Here is a 24,466-nt window from a genome sequence, read left to right on the forward strand (position 1 = left end):
GTGGCATAGTGCCTAAGGCATTTGACTGCTAACCAGAAGGCTGGCAGTTCAAATCCACCAGCCACTCCTGGGAAGGAAGACTGGGTAAACTACTTCTGTAGAGATAATGCCTCGGAAACCCAAGGAGGAGTCACTATGAGTCAGGTCACTATGAGTCAGGCAGTGAGTTGGTTGGTTGTGTAGAGTATAGGGGGCTTAGGTAGAAAACCTGAGCCCCACCCAATACTACTGAGGGAACAGAAGATTTGCATTTCAATAAAGACCTGAAGAGGAAGGAAAAAAAAAAAAGACTGGCTTTTTGAATTTTGAGCAAGCAGACAGGTTTTGGGTACATCAAGGCAGGAAAGTCATGGTCCATGAGAGAAATCCCTTCTAGGACTGAAAGTTAAAGGAAGCCAGCCAGTAGTAGGCTTGTATGCTGCTTGCTTATGACCACCTGGGTCCACCTGAGTGGAAATGGTGGATGTGCAGCAAAGAAGAAATGGGCTGAGTTTGGTATTCTTTGACCTAGGCCATAGAGGCTGGGGATGAGAGGAAGGGCTGGCTGCTCTGAAGTGCAAGAGCTGTGAGCCTATGGGCGTTGAAATAGTCCCTGAGGACTGAAGATGTGAGAGAAGGTGCTGGCTGGTCTGAAGTGAAGGAAAGAGTGTGACTCCCAAACTTGGCAGCTGTACCCATGACCCAGCTAGGATGGCTAGGGCTGAGCTGACCAGAACCCAACCAAATGAAGAGGAAGATGTTTGACACTGAGCTGGTGTTAAGCTGCTGCAATTTGATGGCTTGCACTAGGCTGGACTTTGCTTGTTTATGGATGCAGATGCCCAAAGTTTCTAAACAGAATAGAAGATTCTTCAGAGAGAAAAGACCATGCTTGTCTCCTCACAGTACTGGTTTGACAGGGATAGGCAAATTAGAAATTGGCTATCTAAGTGGGGGAAGATAAAGGCATGAAGTGGCTGGCTTACACACTTTCATGGGTGTGGTTATTCTTCAACTGATGGTGAAGGGGATGCTAATTTTTGATGTATAAAAGGGATAATGGCTAGAAAAGCCATGGGGTGGCCTGCAGTGTAGTAAATTACCTGCTATGGCTTGGTGGAATTTGCCATGAGCAACTGAGGAGCTCCTGTTAAAGTTACCCACCTGGGGTGTTTCTGTTGAGAGTGGCACAAAGCAATGTTCTGGGAAGTGTGCTTTCTCTCAGGTGCTTGGAATTCTGATATTATGATTGGTTAGTTTGGCCACTCTGCCAAGCTCAACAGGATCCCTCCTAGAGGCAGAAGAAGTCTGACTGCTGCTTAAGAAAGATGTGCTGCTGAGAGACATGTGCTCTTAAGAGACAATGAACTGCTGGGAGAGAGACTAAGAAATGTGGTGCTGGAAGAAAAACTGAGAGACACTGTTGGCTGAGAGACAGCAGGCTGAGACTAAGCGTATTCCTAAACTTGAATTGTAGCCTGGTGCTTCCATAATAAACCCATAATCTATGAGTTCTGTGTGGCCACTGAAGTGAATTATCGAACCCAGCAGAGAGGTAGTGGGTGCTGCAAGAAGAAAGGTTGGTGTCAGAGTTGGTGAAAGGGCCGGAGGGAGGTGGCATGTCTGGCCTCACAGGGATAGGCCTTAGGCTGCTGATGGTGATTCTGTCTTCCTTTTGTGGGGTTAGAGAAGATCAGAAGATATGGCCTCCCTGGCCCTTTCCTTTGGCAATGTGGATATAGCAATCACCAAGAATTATACCAAGACTGGTAGTATTAGAGAGAGTGGCAGTGAACTAGCAACTAAAATTTGCAGAGAATGAAGGGAAGTGACCAAATAATACAATCAGGAGCAGTGGTGGCATGGTATGCGAATCAAAGATGGGGGTATTCAGGGAGAAGGGAGGGAAAAGGGCTCAAAAGCAGAAACGAGGAAGAAGAAAACATTACCATCCTATCTCCAGGATCAGAGGGACAAGAAAAACAGAAAAACCAGTCATTATTTAAGAGAGCTACAGGGAAAGTAGTGTCTTTATGGAAGAGACAGGTTTCAAGTACACCAAGAATGCTGGAGAACAATCACAGAAGCTGAGGCTACAAGGGATCTTGCTGGTAACCGACCATAAATTCCAGAAGCTATGATGAAAGGTTTAAAAATACATATTTTTGGTTTAACATGACCCATGTTAAATGCATACTTATGATTACTTAGCATACTTATTTAGTAAGCTAGAGGACAGATCAACCAAACAGCAATCTGTTTCAAAGCTGGAGGAAACACTAGGAGAACATATTGAGAGACAATGTGTCTCTGATGTGAAGGAACTAATTACTTCTTAAGGAATTTTCATAATTTTGATTATTTTTAATTTTCATTTTAAGTACTGACTTTTAAACTTATCCCCCCATCCCTCCTCCACCTTCCAAGTGTAGCTGACATATACACATACATGTGCATAGCCATATAGTGTCTTGAAGTATATTTTCTTAGTATGTACCTTGTAAGGATCCTCAGGATCTACCCAGGCCACGTGAAACATGTGACGAATTTCCTCTGCCAGCCCAATTCTTGCCCCACTGTTGGCTGCTACATAGATACGTGGGATACCTTCTGCCCTGGCAAGCTCAGAAGCTCTGAGAAACAGCAAATCCTCCTGGGGCCCAAAGGACCCAATTCGATATGTGATGTCATTGCCAATAACAATGATATCGCGACCTTCTGGATATTCAGGACTTTTAAGGGTCATCTTCCAAGCTACCATGCCAATCTGCAAAGGTATAAACAAAACAAATGAATGAATAAATACAACCTTCTTATATGTAATTTTTTTTTTTGGGGGGGGGCGTTCCTTGAGAGTATCACACTGTACCTAGACAAAGCCTTCATGTAAAAATATACATTGAGCTCTGGTGGCGTAGTGCCTAAGGCATCTGACTGCTAACCCAAAGGCTGATGGTTCAAATCCACCAGCCACTCCCTGGAAGGAAGGTTGGGAAATCCACTCCTGTAGTAATACCGCCTCAGAAACCCAAGGGAGGGGTCGCTATGAGTCAGACCTGACTCGACGGCAGTCGGTTACAGAGCCAAAGCCCTTGTGGGAAATTAAAAACATTTTAGCAAATTTCTCTAGATTATGTTGTGAGCAGCCTGTTTGCTAAGTATTTCAGTTGTCTCAATTCCTTCTTTGCTCAGTGAAGATAGGAAAACCAATGTCTAAATGAACTCAAGAGATGTGTGGGAGAATGCTATGATGCTGGCACTTAAATCTAGATAGAACTCCATCTTTCTACCCTCTCTACTCAGACACTATTGTCATCTTTTGTGAGATTCCTTCCAAGAAAACCTCCCAGTATGAGAAGGGAGCAGAAAGAGGATAACCTCTTTTGGATTATGCAACATGTGTGAGCCTGGGTCTTTTTATTATCTGCCAGGATTTAATAGGAGTAATAGAAAAATTCTTTACTAGCTTGCTTTAGGTATCTTCCTTTTCTACAAGGATGCTCTACAGCTCAATGTCACACCCTTTGAGCAGCTCATGCTGCTTTCTTCCAGCACCAGAAAACCAAAGGATGCAAGGAACTAGTCTCTTGCTGCACAGTGTTATATGTAAATTTCTATTCTTTGTTCAGTAGCATCTGTCCAGCCCACATAAATAAATGATACTGACTTAAAGGCAGGGGTGACATGTCTCTTCCCAAACCCTCAAAGCATTCTCCTCTTAATTCCCTTCTACATGAGCACTAGAGAAGCCTTGGAGATGCAGTGGTTAAAACACTTGAGCGTGAGCCAAAAGTCTGAACCCACCAGCCACTTCACAGGAGAAAGATGTAGCAGTCTGCTTCCTTAAGGATTTATAGCCTTGGAAACCCAATGTGGTGTTTCTACTCTGTCCTATAGGGTCACTGTTGAGTCAGAAACGACTCGATGGCAATGGGTTTAGTTTTGGATATGAGAACCAGCCAATCCTTTCACTTGTTTATTTGCTAGTTCCATTTCTTTTCTATTCATTCACACAACCAGTTACATCTGCAGTTTTTCATGTCTGCCTGTCTGTTTCTGCTATACCTGGATAAGTAATGTTTTCCATTCTCTTTTTTTCCCCTTTCTGTCTGTCTCCCTCCCCTGCTACTCACCCCAAAACACAAAGCCTTCCAGATGAGAATTCTTGGTCCTGCCTAATGGAGCCCAGCAACATCTGCAGCCTTGGTCCTTTATCCCCAGGCTGCTGCCTATCACCTCATTGGGGAGCCGGCCATCAAGAAGGGCCATTAACAGATGTAAATAGCAGCATCCCTGGAAAGCCACTGCATCACCCAGACTCAACCGGGCCAGTGATCATAAGCTCTGAGTACACATTCCTCAATCCAATTGCACATCCACTGTAATCAGGTTGGTTGAAGCTTTCCACACAGCTATTTGTGATTCTCAGCATTAAGAAATATATATATGAAATATCCACAGATAAATATAAGCTATTTAATACATCATACTATTGGTCAAAAACAAATCAAAATGGATATAATACATGGAAAAAAATCCAATCATCACCTGAGATAAGATATTATTCTGTCTGCTCATTAAAGACACAGAAATGGAGGAAAAATAGATCAACCAAAAAACAGCATAGAGCAATTCCAAGTATTAGAATAATTTTGGTTGTGGTTTTTAAGAAGCTGGTTAATATATGGCCTGAAAGGGGAGACTATTTCACCTGCTTTCTCATGTACATCTCTAACCCAACACCTCTTTTGTTTTACAGGAAGGAAAAGCTATTTCCTTTCTACTTTTGTCTAAATGAACTTGTGGTAGTTACGAAGATTGGGCTTTACAACAAATTTTATGATATATTAACCTTAACTATCTAGGCCCTAAACAGCTTAGAAACAAGCTCTGAAGAATCTACTTCAGAATTTGTGTGCTAATGTAAACACTGTGACTATGCAGTACTGGGCAGGCAAACAGTACTCTTATCTTTTGTTATTACCTGGGGACTCTGTGTCACCTGGGCAGTCAGTTCAGCAACAGGCCAGGTCATTATGCTTGCAATATTGACTTCTAATTAGGTGTCTACACAGCAGCACCAGAAACACACTACTCTTTATCAATGTCTTTCCAAAGTGTATTCATAATTGACACCTCTCTTAAAAAGTACCATTATAGAGAGAAGAGTATTATCCTGGTCTTAGCGCAATTCCTTATGGTAGAGATTAAGTTTTGAGTGAACACTGGATAAACATCTAAGAAAGTATCTGTTACTAAACTTATATTAAAATTTAGATTTCATTGCTAATCAAACAATGTGGAATATAATGGTGAACATGGGCTTTGGTGTCAAACAAACTCGAATCCAAAACCAGGCTCTATTTATTACTAATTAACTGCATGACCTTGGGAAAATTTTTAAGTTTACTGTACTTCAGTGTCCTCACTTAAAAAATTAAGGAAATAATACTAATAGGTTTGATGATGCTACACAAACTACCAGAAGCAGAAATCTATTATATTAACTTCAACATACAAAATTTGTCCTTTTCACTCCTCTCAACCTATCCAAATTTTATCCATTCAAAAAGGTTCATTCAAATTTCATTTCCTCAGTAAAGTTCCCTCCCCCACTCTGCCCCCCCCCCATGTAAAGTGACCCCTCAGCTCTCCAATCTTCTATCGAAGCCTTCACATAGAGAACTCACTGGTATCTATCACATACTGCCTTGGACTGCTTTTAGCTTGCCATCTTGAACCATTATATCATCTCCTCCAGTGCCTACCATGACCCCTATACATAATATGGGAGCAGTAAATATTTACTGATACCATAGTTATTTATTTTTTAAAGTGATACTTGGTAAACAGTCAACATCAAAGACTTGAGCATTGTCCGTGGCTTAACTTTGGGAATCAGAGCATAACAGTCCTAAATTTCATTAAATTAAATATTTTATTTTTTAATAAACAGTAAGAGTACTGTTGTTGTTATATGCCGTCAAGTCGGACCCAACTCATAGTGACCCCTCCTTGGGTTTCTGGGGCGGTATCACTATGGAAGTAGATTGCCCCATCTTTCTTCCAAGGGGTGGCTGGTGGGTTTGAACCTCCAGCCTTCTGGTTAGCAGTCAAGTGCCTTAGGCACTACTACCTATATAACCTTCAACAAGTCACTTAACCTCTTATAGCCTCAATTTTTCCAATAATAAAATGGGGATATAGTACCTTTCAGGAATGACTGTTAAAAGGAACAACAGATTAAGCTAGCAATAGCCTCCAATACTAGCTATTGGTGGTAGTATTATTAATCAAAGGTAGCTGTTACTGTTGCCACCAAAAAAACTGAGGCATGGAGGAATGAAGTAACTTGTTCTCGTAGCTAGTATGTTTTTTTTTTTCTTTTTTAAAAATAAGGTTCACACACAATGCCGGCCACTCTGATGGGGATCACAATAGAAGGTTCTAGACAGAGTGGGAGAAAAATGTAGAATAAAATTCAGAATCATAAAAAAGACCAGACTTACTGGTTTGATAGAGACTGCTGGAACCTCTGAGATTATGGCCCTTACATACCCTTCAAACCTGGAACTGAACCCACTGCCAGGGATCACCTTTCAGCCAAATAATAGAGAGACCTATAAAGTCAACAGTGATACCTGCAAGGAAAGTGATCCTCAGAACAATGGACCATACCAAAAGGGTAGCCTTTGCACCACAACAAAGTTCAGAAAAAGCAGAAAAGATAGGCTAATAGAATCGGGGAACCCAGGGAGGAAGTGGGAAATGGGAAGAGTGTTGTTAGATTGAGGGCATTGTAACCAGTGTCACCAAATGTGTATAAATTGTTGAATAGGAAACGATTTTGCTCTGTAAACTTTTACCCAAACCACAATGAAATGTTCAGAAAAATAGTAAGAAATAAGGTTCATATATAGAGAAGTGATATTTCCTTCACAAAGGAGATAAGGAAGCATTTTGCTAAGTACCTAAGTAGCACTAGTATTACTGAATATAGCTGAATACAATATGGAAGGATGAACATCAATTACAACACAAACAAATGTCACTGACACCTAAATGTGGATCCTGGAACAGAAAAAGAACACTATTAGAAAAATTGGTGAAATCTAAATAAAGTTTACAGTTTACTTTATAGTAATTTCTTGTTAGTTTTGATTATTGTACCATAGTTATGTAAGATGGTAATATCAGGAGAAGGAGTGTAAATGGTTAGGCATCTGACTATTAACCTGAAAGGCAGGGGGTTTGAACCTACCCAGAGATACCTCGGAAGATAGGTCTGGCCATATGCTTCCAAAAGGTTGCATTCGTGAAAACCCTCAGAACAGTTCTACTCTGAACTCATGGGGTGGCCATGAGTCAGAAACCACTCAGCAGCAACTAACCACAGCCACATCAGGAGAAGCTGGGTGAAGGGTACATGCAATACATGCAACTCCCTGTACCAGGTTTCTAACTTTTCTGTAAATAAGAACTATTTCAAAATAAAAAGTTAAGCAATAAATGTCAAAATAAAAACTATGTATTTTTTTGGAAAATAAATTGGCTAATAGGGTAATTTTTTTTGTGTTCTGTGCAGCCTTTTAAAATGATGGTTACGAAGACTATGAATACATGACCTAGTATCAAATGCCTCTTTACGGAGTGATGGGTAAATGAGAATTCAAATTATTATCTCTACTGTATGTTTGAACATTTCCATAATAAAATATATTTTAAATATAAAAAAAAATCTCACCAGCCTAATGGATTTACCATATTTTAGAGGAACTGATCTAGGCTTTAGTGAAACAATAACAGATTACACTTATATAAAATGAGAAAGATATAAACATCTGGAAATTAAAAATCAAGACTCAAAGAGAGAAGAATATCAAGAACTGTCTTAGTTTGTTGGGGCTGTCATTTTAGTTTTTACAAGTGCTCTGCTATTGATGTGGTAGAATGTAAACATGTATATATAGGTTTATACAATATTAATATCTCTACTTGAGAAGTAACTGCTTCAGTGTTTTTCTGGTCTGATGGTTAAATACATATTTATACTTTTAAAGTCAATATTTGTACAATAGACAAGAACAGTGCCTATCAGCTAAATACATATTTAGGACTATACCACATGTATTACAAACATGTACCAAAATCGAAAGCTTATATTTATCCAGAGCCTTTCATCTTGAAAGGGGCTAAAGAGCTTTACAAACATATGTACATAACACAACAATTGCACTGATAGGCAGACAAGGTATCAATTCACCCACTCCTCTATTTCTTCCAGCAGTCCTGTTTAGGAACACATGGTGTCAACAGATGCAGGTCTGTAACAGCTGCAGGGACATGAAACACAATCATCTAAGTTGTGATGCACAGTCACTGCAAGGGAGCTTTCAACTTGAGAACAGCTATGGCTCTCCTCAAGTGCTGAAGCACTATGGCCATTTCCAGCTTTGTGTTTTTAAATTATTCTCTATCAAACTCAACTAATCACTTGACAAAATTGAATTTGATACTGGAAATGGTTTCTGAATGCAAAATACTTTCTGTCTGATGATGAAAACTAGGTTGTAAAAAAGCTCCCCCCTGCCCTTGTTAGATGCAGGGGGAAAAAGAAAAGGGTCACAACATTCAGGAGAAATAGTTCAAAATATTCTATCTAAGAATAGCTTTGTCTCAGAGGATTGGGCCATTACTTCAGAAGACAGTCATATTTCCCCCCCATTTAATTAGGACACCATAAGTTTTCCAGTCAAATTACTCTACAAAGACGGGGCTATCTATATTACACACAGCATCAAGATTTTATATCGAAAACTGTGCAATCACTACAGAAGTATACACAAGTGTGACACTGTGATTAGGAATATGACATTCACTGATTTTACCTAAGCCCAAACTGCCTTGTATATTAACTAAAAATAACAATCAAGGGAAGTACAATCATTGAGTCCCCTTGTTTCCCCTTTTCTCTCCCTCCAACGTTTTATTCAGGGAGCTCTGGTGGCACAGTGGTTAAAGCAATCGACTGCTGACCAAAACGTCAGCAATTTGAACCCAACAGGCTCTCCACGGGACAAATATGTGGCAATCTGTTTCCGTAAAGATTTACAGCCTTGGAAACTCTATGGACAGTTCTACTCTGCCCTATAGGGTCGTTATCAGTCAGAATAAACTTGATAGTAGTGTGTTTGGTTTGGTTTATCCAAGGGAAACCTGTTGAAAGTGACATTCTAGTACTAAGTGATAAAGTAGGACCAAAGGGCTAAGGAAGTAACAAAAGGGCAACATGGAGCCTGAAGCTTATGGGTTTATAGTTTAATGAGTCTCAGACTCAGGCTTTTTGGGACTAGTGCCACCTTCCTCTTCCCTGACCACTGCTTCTGTGAGTCACTGACCAAGTGGCCCTAGGTACTTACTGCATATTATAGTTTCATTAATATAGCCATAAATAATTTGTAAAGTTAATAAATTTTAGATTATTCTTTATAATAGAACATTCCAATTAGCAGGTTTCTTAGGCTTAGGGTTATCAACCTAAAATAATTACCATAAAGGGAAAAAGGGAAGTAGGTAAAAAGAGTTACAGTGAAAAGGCTATAGATGGAGAAATAAATATTTGTTTTCCTAACACAAGTTCCAAGGAGCCTTGGTGGTACAGTGGCTAAAGCACTTGGCTGCTAACTGAAGGGTTGGCAGTTCAAAACCAGCAGCTGCTCCAAGGGAGAAAGATGCAGCAGTCTGCTTCCATAAAGATTTATAGCTTTGGAAACCCAATGGGGCAGTTCTACTCTGACCCACAGGGTTGGAAGAAGTAGGAATCAACTTGATGGCAATTTTTATTTTTAATGGGTTAATACATGTTCTAAGGAAGAAAATATTTCTCTGGCCACAGTCTGATCCTGGAATAAACACGCTCAAGTGAGGGAGGAGGGAATGGGGAGGAGAAAGCAAGCAGAAGAGAACAGTCTTATTTAACTGTTTTTATGTGGGTAAAATGATTTGTGCCACAGTATTTCCATAAGAAGTGGGACCATTATTTTCCTGTAGAAACACATTTGGTTTGAAAAGTATCACTGGACAGGATGTGAAAATCAAACCGAATGAATTATTCACAACCTCCGATCAGAGGTGATCATTATTTCTGATGCTCCAAACAGTGATTAGGATTCTGCCCTGAGATGTCATTTTCTCGCTGAGTAACACAAGCGACAGAGAGAGGCATTATCTATCTATCCATATACGTATTTTTTCTCCTGGGAGGACCTTTGTTTAATGTTACTATAACAGATACTAAAAATATGATAATATTAACATTTATTCTGATGGTGCCCATAAATGCCATTAGTCTGATACAAAGTGTCAACACTAATCATGACCCAAAATTAACACCAAAATTGACATCAACATTAATTGTACTATCAGTGTGGACAGAATGTGAAAGTACACACAGAGGCACCTTCCAAAGCTGCTACTGTTACCACAACAACAATAATATTAAGTGCAACCAAAAAATCTGAAAGGAATGGCTAAGGGGAAAAACAGGATAGGATTTTGTTTTTTAAGGATGTAGGAAGTACATCCATCAACTCGAGCTATGCTGTGGGAAGCAGAAAGGGAGTATCTTGGCCACAGTTGCCTTTCTTAGAACTCCACGCTTGGAGTTGAGCTGTAACAGTATCTTTCTCCACATATTTAAATAGAGGTTAGACTGTGGCTGAGATGTTGAAGCTTTATTGGTTACTTTTTTAAGCTAAAAGTCTAAGAGTTTTCATAGAAAAGCCTCCGATAGCTATTGTTCTAATTGTGCTAACGCCAGGAAGATCCCTGCCCTGCAAAGCCGTGGAGCAGCCATACAAAGACTGCCAGCCTAGAGCTGACAGGAACCGAGGAAGCACCTGCATCGCGAAGACAAGAAAGCCCAGATTCAGAGAGAAGGCATCTGAACTTGAGCTTTCTAGGCATATAACAGAATGATACCTTCTTCCCTTGCCTGCATGTTTTGTAGAATATTAAATCTGCACTTTTAACTAGATACTATAAAAAATAATTAAAAAGTAATTTTAACTCATGATAGAACCTCATGAAAAACGCCTATCTGATGAAATATCAGAAATACTATTTGGCCTTAAAAGGTGTATTTTTAGACCATAAGGCAATGTAATATGACTTAATTTTTGCCATTCAGAAAAACCATGCAAGAAAAAATGTCAGCGCTTTTCCATATTGCATTATCTGCCTTATATTATGTTCCACTGCAGAGTGTTGTATGATCGCATAAAAGAGCTCAAAACAATTTTCTTAACAGCGGAAAAACACTTTTTTCATGCTTGGATAATTCAAAAATAGCTCAACAAACTTACCTCAACCTTTGTAAAAAGCGATAAAAGGGTAAAAAAAAATAAGATTTTTAGAGCAAAAAAACTTTCCTCCCAGAGGTATTCTTTGAAAATGTTACCAAAGATTGGAAACAATGATTTTGAACAGTGGAGTTATTCCTCCCTGCAATATTTATATACGTGAAACCACAGTAATTTTATACATATACATAATAATTTCATAAGTATACCACATTTTTAAAAAGCATGCAATAGAGCACATACAAGTCTGTGGTATTTGAGAAATGGGGCATAGGATTAATTGGTTGATATGGAAATTAACCAAGTTGGCCTACTATAGTTCCAGAGGCTTTGCCCATTAATCATATGAACGAATGTTGAACTCTGATGCTCCATGCTACACCTCATTCTCTGGTGTCATCTGTCGCTGTCCTGATGTTCATTATTGCCTCTAGTTGGAGCTGTAAAGTTCCTTGACATAGGGTACTATGTCACATTCTTTTACAGTAAAATCTTAAAAGTTGAGACATGTACAAAAATGCTGGCAAGTACATCCTTTTGTTTAAAGGCTATCTCTAGCACTTATGTTGAAAGAAACCAAAGAGCCTTCCTGCTTTAGTGGGCCAATGGATGCATTAGGATTTTCAAAGTTAATCAAGTTCACAGGGTCTTGGTTTGTTACCAATGACAATGGGTCAAATAATAAACTTGATGAGAAATCTCTAACACCAATAGCAGTCATCACAAGGAATTATAAATATGAATCCCAAATGAACAGTGTTAGAAATTCGTTAGGAGCGATTTCATAGTAGAAAGACATATCTTTTAAAATCAGCCTCCATATTTTTCTAATGAGGGATCCAAAACTGGCTCTGAAGATCATTTTAGTAAGACTTGCAGTCAAATATGCTCACAAAGAATGAAGCTGATAATGAAAACATAGTATTTTTAAATGAAACTATTTTACTACATATTACATATTCTTTTCTATATTTGTAATAATTATCTTGCTAGCCTTGTAAGGATTCAGAATTTTTGAAGCCCCTGATTAAAAAAAAAATAAGGTGGCCACAAATTACAGATATTTATGTATAATGAATGCTACACAGTCTTTTTCTACTGTGGATCTCAAAGCATTTACAGACATTCTCTGATCTTTAGGGACAGACTGTAGGCAAGAACCATTTGTCTCTTTTTATAAGTTAAACAATTAGTGTACAGACTATCATCCTATTTTTGAGATCTGCTTTTCTCAGGACTATTTTAGAGCTCAACTTCAGCAGACAACATATATAAAAGACTGACACTGACTTAATGACTACACCTGCATGAAAAGATAAAATAATTTTAAAAGAATGAAACAAAGCACATCCGAATTAGCTTCACATTCATGAGCTATTTTGAGGTGAAACTGAGCAAAATAACAAATGTCTAATGTTAAACTAGAAGAATATTTTGCTTCTGTGTTCATGAGAAATAGTCGGTCTTTTCCTCATTCAAGTCTTCAAACATACACACTCTCTCCAGTCACAAAAGCCCTTGTGACCGGGTGGTTAAATGCTCAGCTACTACCCAAAAGGTCAGTGGTTCAAACCTACCAGGCACGCTGTAAGAGAAAGGTGTGGCCATCAGCTTCTGTAAAGATTATAGTCTCGGAAACCCTATGTGCCAGTTCTACTTTGTCCTATAGGGTTGACAGTTCAAGTCCAGGATAGCCCATGCAATTTCTTTGAGAGTATGGAAAATGTCAACGACCAAGTGAATTAAGACAGAGAGAGGGTTATGGTGGTTCTTCTAAAATAAGAAGTGCTTTGGTATAAGAGATCCAACCATTAAAGTGGATCTACTAATTAATTTCTTCCTTTTTTTTTTTTTTTAGCTTATAAGCTTAACAACTTCCCTTCTCTATCCAACTCCTAAATGTTTCTCTATGGTACTCAAATTAGAGATTTCAAAGAATTACAGCAATATATATAAGTGAGGAGCACAGTCAATATTGTTAAGATTTGCTCAAGCTAATTGGCAGGTGCAGGTATATTTGTCGTATCACTTTCTGTAATTTTCTGTATGTCTGAAATAATAATAATAATAAGATAAAGGAATGCTTATACTTTGGTGGTACTAGACATTAGCACACTGCCAATAATTAAATAACAAGTTAAACATGGGCATGTTGGTAGAGTTGAGCACTTCTAGAACTGAATTCCTAATTCTCACCTTCCTCATCATTTCACCCATGAGAACATAAAGTAGAACTAAAGCCAAAATACTGGTCAGTATGGCAGCTAGTCTTTACACTTTAACTCACACTCTTTTTTTCCCCTCCTTAATCATCCTCTTCACCTAAACATGATTCCTCTAAAAATGTGTATAGCCATAATGAAAGATTCAACAGATCCCTACCCAAAGAGTTAAAAATGCAATTGCATATTGAGAGGAGCACTAAGCACATCCTACCACACCAAGTGAAAAGAGAGAAAGATACTACTACTAGATGTGCTTCACTAAACAGGGCAATTCACAAGGCTTGTTTGAATGCCAAGTTTGCTGAGAAGGAAAAACCCTGACATCTAGTGCCCATCTGAAAGAGTGAACCCTAGAGCCAGCACAATTCTTAAGTCTAGTTGTTTGTGTGGAGGTGGCAACCAAATTGCACTCAATTTGGAATCTATTTTTCTCAGAAAAATTTAAGGAAATTTTTTTTTTTTTTTTTTAATTTAAGGAGAAAAAAAATACCATGCAAGAATTTCGGTCTCTGACTACCAATCTTGTTTTGGGCACACATTCTGTGCCTATTATAACTGCTTCTAAACACAGCCCCTTCTCATTATAACACGAGTGAGGGAGGGAATGGATGGGCTCATATTACTAAAAAACAAAACAACACAACAACAAAAAACACCTTGTTCTGAAATTTTGAGGAAAACAGGGTCCTAATTTCCACGCCCCCTAAAGTTACTATAATCGTTGCTTCTCTCTATCTTATCTTTCTTCATTGCCCAATTAGTTCACAGAGCTATTATGAGCAAATGTTATAGAAGAACCCCAGTAACTTGTTTCAGAACAAATAAGAACACAGTCTCAAGAAAGCTAGTGTTTTCTTTTTCCTACCAGGCAAAGTTAAGTTGTTCTCTTGTCAAGTCTGTTACAGCTCTTGGCCTGATCTTAGTCTGAGCCTTATAATAATGGGATTTAGTGTGAAAAGCAGCTGCACTGGATTGTGAACTCTTACTCAAAATGTTCCCACCTACAATTACAGCTTCCACCAAATGATCAAAACAGGTTAGCAAACTGGCAGGAAAATGAAAACAATTCCTCCCAAACTGACAAGGAGTGAAGCAGAACTGTTGGTTAGCTGCACGTCTTTTGCAGACTCAACAGCTCCTGTTCACCTCGCTATGTATTTACATAGACTGTCCATCACTATAGCAGCTAGAAATGAAATCAATTTAATCTATGTTGCAATCATATTTTCCTCAATTTTCACTTTTACTTGAAACTATTTAAAAGAGAAAACAAAACATCCTGGGCAACTCAACTCTGGAGCTATTTGCAAGTAACACAGCTAACAGATTTAGTCTATGTCTTCTTCATTCCTACTATAAATTCATACTAAATGCAATGCCATTCACATTTGACGATGAAAAAAAATGTTTCTCCTATGCCTTTTAGCATGTATTAGGTAGCATCCCTTCATTTACATCTCCCTTTACTTGGAATGGACAACTAGGAAAACAGAAAGGAGGAAGGACCTAATGCCACATCAGAAAGACTCTCTTTCTCCTGCCTCTAACATGGGCACAAATTGCTCAAAATGCAGGTCACATCTCTGCTGAAACTGCCAATATTCTTCCTCAAATGGCAAACAAGTTACCTAAAACTAAATAGAACTGAATTGTTCCAAGTCCTGGTCCTATCACCATTTTACCTATTTATTGTCCTAGAAAAAAAAAAGGAAAGACAGACTGGCAACCCATATAGCCCGGTAAGTGCAGGTTTTCTGCCTTTGATGATGGGACAAGCATCTCAATTCATGGAAAAACCCTGTGAGAATCTCTTGTTTTATCCTTAGTGCTTATGTCCATGTGCTAGCTTTTAAACTCAAACTCCAGTCCTTCAAGGTAATGAAATACCACCCACAGTGATGGCCTGGTGCAGCCATCACCTCTGGAGAACATCACATCGTGATGAGTTAATGTCCATGCATTTACATTGAGCCTTGGCTCTCAGAACATTAACAGGTCATTTGTTTTTTTTTATTTTTATTTTTTATTTTGATTTGGGTGAAGATTTACAGAGTAAATTCGCCTTTCATACAGCAGTTCACATATACTTTGTCTCATGTCATTGACCAAGATTTACAATACAACAGCTTCCCTCCCACTTCCTTCCCATAGTTACCTCTTCCCAGTGTTCATCCCTCCATACTCTTCTGCGCCCTGAGCTGTCTCCCTGTGCATAAGCAGCCCTTCCTTCTCCCATGATTGTTCTCTCCAGGGTGTGTCCACTTGAGGTAAATGTTTAACTCACTTGCCTGTACTTTGTTTGGCTGGAAACCACAGGTTTGGGTTCAATTCCAGACCTGAAGGGCAGCCAGGGGCCACAGTCTCAGTGGTTTCACCAGGCTCTATTAGACCAGCAAACCTGGTACCCACCTTATTTTTTTTAACAGGTCATTTAAAAAAATTTTTTTTTTTTTTTTTTAATAAAACTATTTCTTAAGGCTCTGTTCAGATACTCATTCTCTTTGAGACAGGACAGATTTGCTCCAAATCTCATCAGCATGAGCTCTTTTCTTTTCCCTCACATTCCTGGGGTAATATGTACAGTGCCAGGCTCATGACAAACTTGTCTCTTTGGCCAAAGAAAATTAAACTGCAATAGCTGAAAGTCAACTTACCCTGATAAAACTGGGCTCAGCATGAATACATCCTACTGACACCTCATCATCTCTTAGGCACAGCTGTCCCTCAGAATTCAGACCGCTGAAACTCCATCCTTATATTGGTCAGTCTCTTTTAGTGGACATGGTCCATTGTATGCTCAAGCTATTGGTAACAGAACTTGATACTAATATCCCAACCTCATTCCTATCATGCAGTGCCTTATAATCTAGCTGAGGCCCCTGACTGACTTCACCAGCCACCCTGCAGGTTAGTCACTAACTGCTCACAAAAGAACATCAGTCTCACTCCTCCTGAACTCACAGACTCAGACATAGCAAGCTAACACTCAGTCTCAATCCTAGTCAACCATTTGAAGAAAAATTATAAAAATAAAGAAAACAGGCAACTGAGGAGGAAAAAGTGTAGAACAGGAAGAAAGTGAGAACTGACAAAAAGAAACCTTTTCCAAAAACAACAATTGGCTTTCTATGTTTCAAGTTTATTAAAACACTGGGCAAAGGAAAACGTGGGTCTCTATACTGATTTAAGTCTTGACAGCTGTAGTCCTACACAGCTAGTTAAGACATCTGTTTTCCACCAAGGTTTGTTAGGTCTTAAAAGGGTTAAAAAAAACCTTTAATTTTTTTATTCTTTTTTTCCTCTGTGTGTGTATGTGTGTGTGTGTGTGTGTGGTCTTTGGGTATAGAGTCCCGTATAATAAGACTATTTGTATTCATACTGGCAGAGTAAACACTACATGTTCATGCCCAGGCAGCTCTGTGCTTGTAATTTCAGCAAGAACAGAGCTCTGTCCCTCTGGGACTTCACTATTCCCCTAGTCTCCATTCGCTCAAACACAGAATGAGAGCACAGAGAAAGCAGGAGAGAAAGATCATAGCAAGAGGTTTCACATAGCACTATAGCTAGCTTCCATGTCACCAAAAATCTCATTTTGTGTTTTAATTACATTGGTTAAAACTGTTTTTCTCTCAGCCCCATGTTCACAAGAATGCCGTCCACTCCTGAAGACTACACTGTTTAATGAATCAGAATTTAAGTCTACCACAAAAAAGCTTTTCTTTGCTGTTGAGGGGCTCACTAGGCAGATACTACAGACACTGGTACAAACGTCTGCTTCAACTGTGTGTGCTGACGAGTATTAACCCACTCTCGTCAAAATTCTATGCGCTCTCCCTTCCTATCTTCTTGCTTCTGCTATATGTCAAGGTGTTAGATTAGAAGAACTCCTACAAGTCTGATACTCTCCACCTGGTCTGACGCTAACATCCATCTTAATACCAAATCATTTACTCTTGGCATCTACTGGTGTACTTACGGCAACAGCCACATACCTTTTACATACAGTAAAATTTTGAGGGGAAAAAACAGAGAACAGAATGGAAAAAATTGCATATCATCTCCAAAGGTCTACCACAGCATGTTTATAGTGAAAACCCAGGTAAAGCTTATGCCTTCTAAGGAGTGAGCTTTATCTACGGATTATATCTAAGGTTGAAATAAAAATCACCTCTCTTTTCAGTTATAACTATTGTTATCACTGTGCATTAGGAGCATAGCTAAAATCAGGAAGACTCCCAATGCCTGGGGGAGGGCATAAAGGTGGAGGACAGAATATGAGTTTCTATTGGTACAATTGGTTAAACGCTTGACTACCAGCTGAAAGGCTGGCAGTCTGAACTCTCCAGAGGAGTCCTTGGAAGACAGGCCTAGCGATATGCTTCTGAAAGGTCACTCCACCCCACGACGGAGTTCTACACACCTGGAGTCACCACGAGTCCGAACTGACTTGACGGCAACTAAAAACAACATGAAAAAAGACTCCAAGGCTAGAATATGCATTCTTGGATAATCATCAAGAAATGTACTCAAAAAAAAAAAAGGTATTCTCTCTTTACTTTCTTTCATGTTTAAACTCCTGGTCCTCAATGAGCCCTTTAAAGAACCGTATCTTTACCATGTTCATAACTGCAACAGATCAAGTGAACCAAGCATATAAAACATACCAAAAAATGCAAATAAGTGTCCAAATGAGGAAAATCACTTAGCAGAACTAAAAAATTTTATTATATAGAATTTCAAAAATAGAGAATAAATCTTCATGTATCTATCACCTAGCTTCAATTATCAACTCATGACCAAACTTGTTTCATCTACACCTCCACCCTATCCTCCATTATTTGGAAGCAAATCCCAGACATCAGATCATTTAATTTGTAAACATTTTAGTGTCTAACCAAATATTGTTTTTTTAAAAAAGCAAAATTTAATACCATTATCACACCTGAAAAAATTAACCGTAATTCCCTAATATCCAAGCAATGCCCTCTCTTCTTTCTAAAAACTCTACCAGCAACACTACTAGGTGGCCTATGACACTTGCATCTTACTTAATATTCTTTCATAACCACTCCCACAGAAAGCTGGTACTAGTGGGCACAGAGATAAGAAAAAGGAGGGGAAAGGATTGAACTACTTGCCTCATTGCCTCCTGGAAGCCTGTTCATGTGGACCAGTTGACCTTGATCATCCAAAACCAGCTCAGTGTATGTCAGCATGTCAGAAGGCAGTGGTGGTGATGGAAGGAATGCTTGAGTGGACATAGACTCCCAGAGTTTGATCAGGGACTAGCGGGTGGAAGAAATTTGACTAATCAGTGACAATTAACATTTCAATACGGACAACCATGAATATAAAGATTAGGACAATCTGGCTTTGTTCTTTCTTTTCTCATGTGTTCTGCTTTGGGTCTGTCAGACTAAATTCTCCAGCTTCCATTCTCATTACAACAAAACTGTAAAAAATCACAATATCCTTGCTAGAAATCAGGCATGTTTCCAACAAATCAAACTACTGAATGAGTCTAAATCAGCACTAGAACATTAACAAACACAACAGATCTGGTAATATCCCAGGAAAATTAAAAACAAACAAAACTAAGTAAGTGGCACAAATTCCTTGTAAAGAAAAAGGAAAAAAAAAAAAAAAATTCTAGAGAAACTTGGCTAAAAGATTAACCAAGAAAGTGACATGACAATCAGCTAATACAAAGAAAGTCCAGGAAGTCAAGATTAAGGTTTCTGCTAGAGATTTAGAGGAAGCATCCTCTTTGCAGTATCTTTTCATAGCTATCAATGTACATATAAGGAAATAGCTCATGAGATTTGTAAACCTGGTATATAAGCATAGGAACAGAATTAAATATGGCTATATGTAAATATACATATCAATTCTGCTCAAATTTGAGAAAAAAGACACATCTGCCCATTTTAAAAAACACTATTTCCATTCCCAAATTTACATAAATAAACATATCCCTGCTAAAGTGGGAAATGGTTCTTTTTCTGCTTCCTTAAAGCAACATTTAAAGCCCAAATCAATCATGTATACCTACTTGTCCTAATCACTGTGTTTATGTCTATTACATAGGAAGAATTATACAGAATGGAATTTCTATTTATAACACTGCCACTGGGGTATAGACTGTCAGGCTAACAAAACTATAAAAATACTGAAGGAAAGTAGCTATGTTCCAAGACATAGAACTTGTAAACAAATGGTTTCAGAAAGGGAATCTCTTGAATTTGTGGACAGTACAGCAACTGTAGACTATTAACCCAAGGCCACATATATGACTTCCTTAAAATTTAAATTGCTAGTACTGACTAGAGGACTTGGAAAAATCCTATATTCATAGATTGTTTTAAAGGACAAATTCAGTATTCTTTTACCACTTTATTCTTGATCTGTTTCACTTTTTGCTGTGATATACTTTTCCTGCCTCCTACTGATGGAAGAAAAATCTGCAGCATAGAGAGGATTCATGAAACAGATCAAAGATATTTATTTTCATATAGAGCATGAGATTCATAATGTCTTGTTTTCTCATGCTACTTTTCGTTCAGCTATAAGAAGCCATCCACAAAAGAACTTATACTTTAAACTATATACCATGAACACTATATTCATTTGTGTATGTCACGTACTTCGATTCTCATATTAATTTAGGTTATCAGCTAGGCACCTGCATTATCTTAGAAAATAGTAAAATGAGAACTAGAGTTTCAGACCTTTTATAAAATATCCATAATTTGAATACAGGCTCAGGAAATTTATACCTGAATCTAACTCCTCAAATAGGCCACTGTAAAGTACTGTCATTGGCATGTGGTCTGTTTACTCTCTTCTACTCAGTAGAGGTTTCTAGTCTTACCATATCTCCTGTTAATTAATTAAAAAAAAAAAAAAAAAAAAAAACCCCAAACCAAGTCACTGCCACTGAGTCAAACCTGACTCACAGCAACCCCTCCTTGGGTTTCTGAGGTGGTATCACTACGGAAGTAGATTGCCCAATCTTCCTTCTGAGGAGTGGCTGGTGGGTTTGAACCACCAGCCTTCTGGTTAGCAGTCAAGTGCCTTAGGCATTATGCTACCAGAGCTCCTATTAATTCATAAAGAATCATCTAATACCTGAGTTGATAGTCAACAAATCCCAGAGTACGAATGAAATGAGAGAAGAAGCAAGATACCTCTTGCCCTTCAGGAACAGCCCCATCCTGGTCAAAGATGCATCAGGTAGAAATTGAGGAAAACCCTGCCTCCCCAGAACGAGTCAGAGCCCCCCAGATAGCCATCTTTACCTGCCGAAACATCTCTGGGATATCATATATGTATGTCGTTCCTAAGGATTGTGCCTGGAACCTCTTTGATTGAAGCAGGTCTTTGGTCACATATGGAGTGTTGATTAACATTCCATGCAGTGGTCCCTGTTTGTCTCCATATGCCTGAAACATGATCTGCAGGAAGAAAGAGAATAGCATGGGAGTTAAGTGATAGAGAAAAAAAAATAATCATATAGTTGCCTAGAGGGTCTTTTTCACAAGTGTTATTTCTTGAAATACATTTTTGGTGGTGGATGGGATATACATGTTGATACAAATATATATATAATTTTTTTTCTTTCCCCCTACCCAATATAGCAGGGCTACAAGTGTTGAATCACTCCTGCAATATCTATCTTGTCACATAATGAAATCACCACACCAGTTTTTAATCATTTTAACTCAAATATTTCTAGAAGAATATTTCATACTCCATATATTTAGTTTTATTTGCTTATGAATATTTATAAGGGATGCTATTATTTCAATTCAATTAATATTTATTGAGTGCCCAGAGGTTATATGACACTAAACTAGGCACTTTATGCATGAATACATAAAATAAAGATTCCCAATGCAGTGAATGTAAATGGAGATTGGGATAAAGTAGATATACTCACATATCTAGTTGGCTTTAAAAAATATAATCACAAGTCTACTGTTAATGAAGAGATTTGTAGACCTGATATATAAGCACAGGAATAGAATTAAGTACCTTCCTAAACCCTGGACACAGTTCCCTTCTACCAGTAAGCTAAGTGAATCCTTAGCCCTAGTTTACCTCAAAGAAATAAAGAGTATTCTTCTGACTTGCCAATCAGGTCCTTTTTCAGGCAAAACTTGTCTAATGCTGTATAAACCACCAGAGAATAGAGGTCCCAGTTCTCTTCCACAGGACTACTGGCAAAAGTTACCATGTGGAAGGAAGAAGCAGTAATATCTTAGGAATGCAAGTAGTAATATTTTAAGAGATTCAAAGTGTTAAGTGAGGCAAGGGTACTGGTATAAGAAAAAGGCACTCAGACAAGATGAATCAAAATAAGGAAACAGTAAAATCAGAAGGTTCTTGGGATTGCATCTCTGTCTATTAAGAGAGATAAGACCTGTGGGTATAGGGCCTGGGACTCAGTTTTACCAAGCTGTAGAATGAAGTCACAGTTAAAAAACTATGTATGCACTGAGGATAGAGATGATAGAGAAAGCCCTCCTGGTACATGCATTGTTCCTGGGAACTGAAAACGGTACAACCACTTTGGGAAAGAATTTGGCAGTTTCTTTCTTTTTTAATTGTGATTTGGGTTGAAAGTTTACAGAACAAATCCATTTTCCATTCAACAGTTTATATACATTTTGTTTCATGTCACTGATTGTAATACCCACAATGTAAGAGCTCACCTCCCACATTCTCCCTGTGGTTACCTTTACATAGTGTCCTCTCCTATATACATTCCTGCCCTCTAAGCTATCTCCCTGCACAAATGCTGCCCTTCTGATCTCCCTTGGTTGATTTTTCTAAGGCATGTACCTACCTGGTGTAATTGTTCACCTTGTAGGCCTGTCTATTATTGGGCTGGAAGTTAACCCATGGGAGTGGGTCTAATACGAAGCCTGAAGGGTGACTAGGGGCCATAGTTTCAGGGGTAGCAGCTTCTTACAAAGTTAAAAATATACTTACTATGACCCAGCAAATGCATTATTATGTATTTATCCAAGAGAAATGAAAGCATACCCATGCAAAGATTTATAAATGAATGGTTATAACAGCTTTGTCCATCAACACGTGAATGAATATAAAAACTGTGGTATATTCATATCAGGGAATACTACCCAGCAGTGAAAAGGTACAAATCAGTAATCCACGAAACATGGTTAAATCTCAAAAACATTACGCAGAGCTAGAGAAGCCAGGCAGAAAATAGTACACACTGTCTGATTTCATTTATATGAAATTCTAAGGCATAAAAAATGAAGCTGAATTGCCAGAAAGTAGATTACTAGTTCCCTAGGGCAAGGGTTGCTTAGGGAGACCAGGAAGCAAGCTGGTGGTGGTTTGGAACACCTAAAGGAGACCAGGAAATGAGCCAGTAACAGTTTGGAGCAGCTAAGGGAGACCAGGAACTCTGGTATCATAGTGCCTAAGGCACCTGACTGCTATCCAGAAGGGTGGCAGTTCAAACCCACCAGCCACTCCTCAGAAGGAAGGTTGGGCAATCTACTTTCCATAGTGATACCTCCTCAGAAACCCAAGGAGGGGTCACTATGAGTCAGGTCCGACTTGACGGCACATAACAACAATAACAACAACAACAAGGGAGACCAGGAAGTGAGCGGAGTGGTTTGGAACAACTAAGACAGATGAACATGTCTGTCAGTTTGTCATACTGTGGTGGCTTGTGTGCTGATGAGGCTGGAGGCTATGCCACCAGTGTTTCAAATGCCAGAAAGGTTACCCACAGTAGACAGGTTTCAGTGGATCTTTCAGAATAAGACAGACTCAGAAAAAGGAAGAGGCCATCCACCTCTCAAAGAATTGGCCGATGAAAACCCTACGAATAGCAATGAAACACTGCTGATATATTACTGGAAAACTTTTATGAACAGCCCTGAAACACTGTCTGATCTAGTTCTGGAAGATGAACCCTTCAGGTCAGAGGGCACTCAAGATATAACTGGGGAAGATACTCTCGGAGTTGAGATGACTTTCATGATGTGGACAGAGTAAAGCTTTCGGGATCTTCATTTGCTGATGTGGCATGATTTAAAATGGGAAGATACAGCTGCAAACATACAATAATAATTGGAACGTGGAATGTACAAAGTATGAATCTAGGAAAATTAGAAGTTGTCAAAAATGAAATGGAACACATAAAGACCAATATCCTAGGAACTAGTGAGCTGAAATGGACCAGTTTTAGCCATTCTGAATCAGACCACCATATGACTTACTATGCCAGGAATGACAAATTAAAGAGGAATGGCATGGCATTCATCGTCACAAAGAATGTTTCAAGATCTATCCTGAAGTACAATGCTGTCAGTGATAGAATAATATCCATATGCCTAAGAGGAAAACCAGTTAATATGACTATCATTCAAATTTATGCACCAACCACCAAAACCAAAGATGAGGAAATTGAAGATGTTTTACCAACTTCTGCAGTCTGAAATTGACCGAACATGCAATCAAGATGTCTGTTATCACTTGGAATGCAAAAGTTAGGAGAAGAATAATGACCGGTGGTTGGAAAACATGGCCTTGGTGACAGAAATAACGCTAGAGATTGAATGATAGAATTTTGCAAGACCAACGACTTAATCATCACAAATACCTTTTTTCAACAACACAAACGGTGGCTATACATGTGGATCTTGCCAGATGGAGTACATAGGAATCACATTGACTACATCTGTAGGAGAGGCAATGGAGAAGCTCAATATCTTCAGCCAGAACAAGGCCAGGAGCTGACTGTGGAACAGACCATCAACTACTCATATGCAAGTTCAAGTTGAAGTTGAAGACAATTAAAACAAGTCCATGAGAGCCAGAATATGACCTTGATTGTATTACTCCTGAATTTAGAGA

At 38.7% G+C, this 24,466-nt stretch overlaps 1 protein-coding gene across 1 annotated transcript in view; it reads right to left on the reverse strand.

The window, feature by feature from the left end:
* ACACA (acetyl-CoA carboxylase alpha) overlaps positions 1–24,466 on the reverse strand; it is a 260,973-nt gene that overhangs the window by 79,224 nt on the left and 157,283 nt on the right. The window contains exons 39-41 of the mRNA XM_007947891.2: positions 20,863–21,018; positions 18,703–18,849; positions 2,477–2,746 (exon numbers count right to left, since the gene is read on the reverse strand). Coding sequence (XP_007946082.2) covers positions 2,477–2,746; positions 18,703–18,849; positions 20,863–21,018 — 573 coding nt within the window. The remainder of the gene's footprint in view (positions 1–2,476; positions 2,747–18,702; positions 18,850–20,862; positions 21,019–24,466) is intronic.

Source organism: Orycteropus afer, unplaced genomic scaffold (genome assembly GCF_000298275.1).
Source record: "Orycteropus afer afer isolate SDZICR_OR568_19922 unplaced genomic scaffold, OryAfe1.0 scaffold00196, whole genome shotgun sequence".
In the NCBI taxonomy this organism is placed as follows: Eukaryota; Metazoa; Chordata; class Mammalia; order Tubulidentata; family Orycteropodidae; genus Orycteropus; species Orycteropus afer.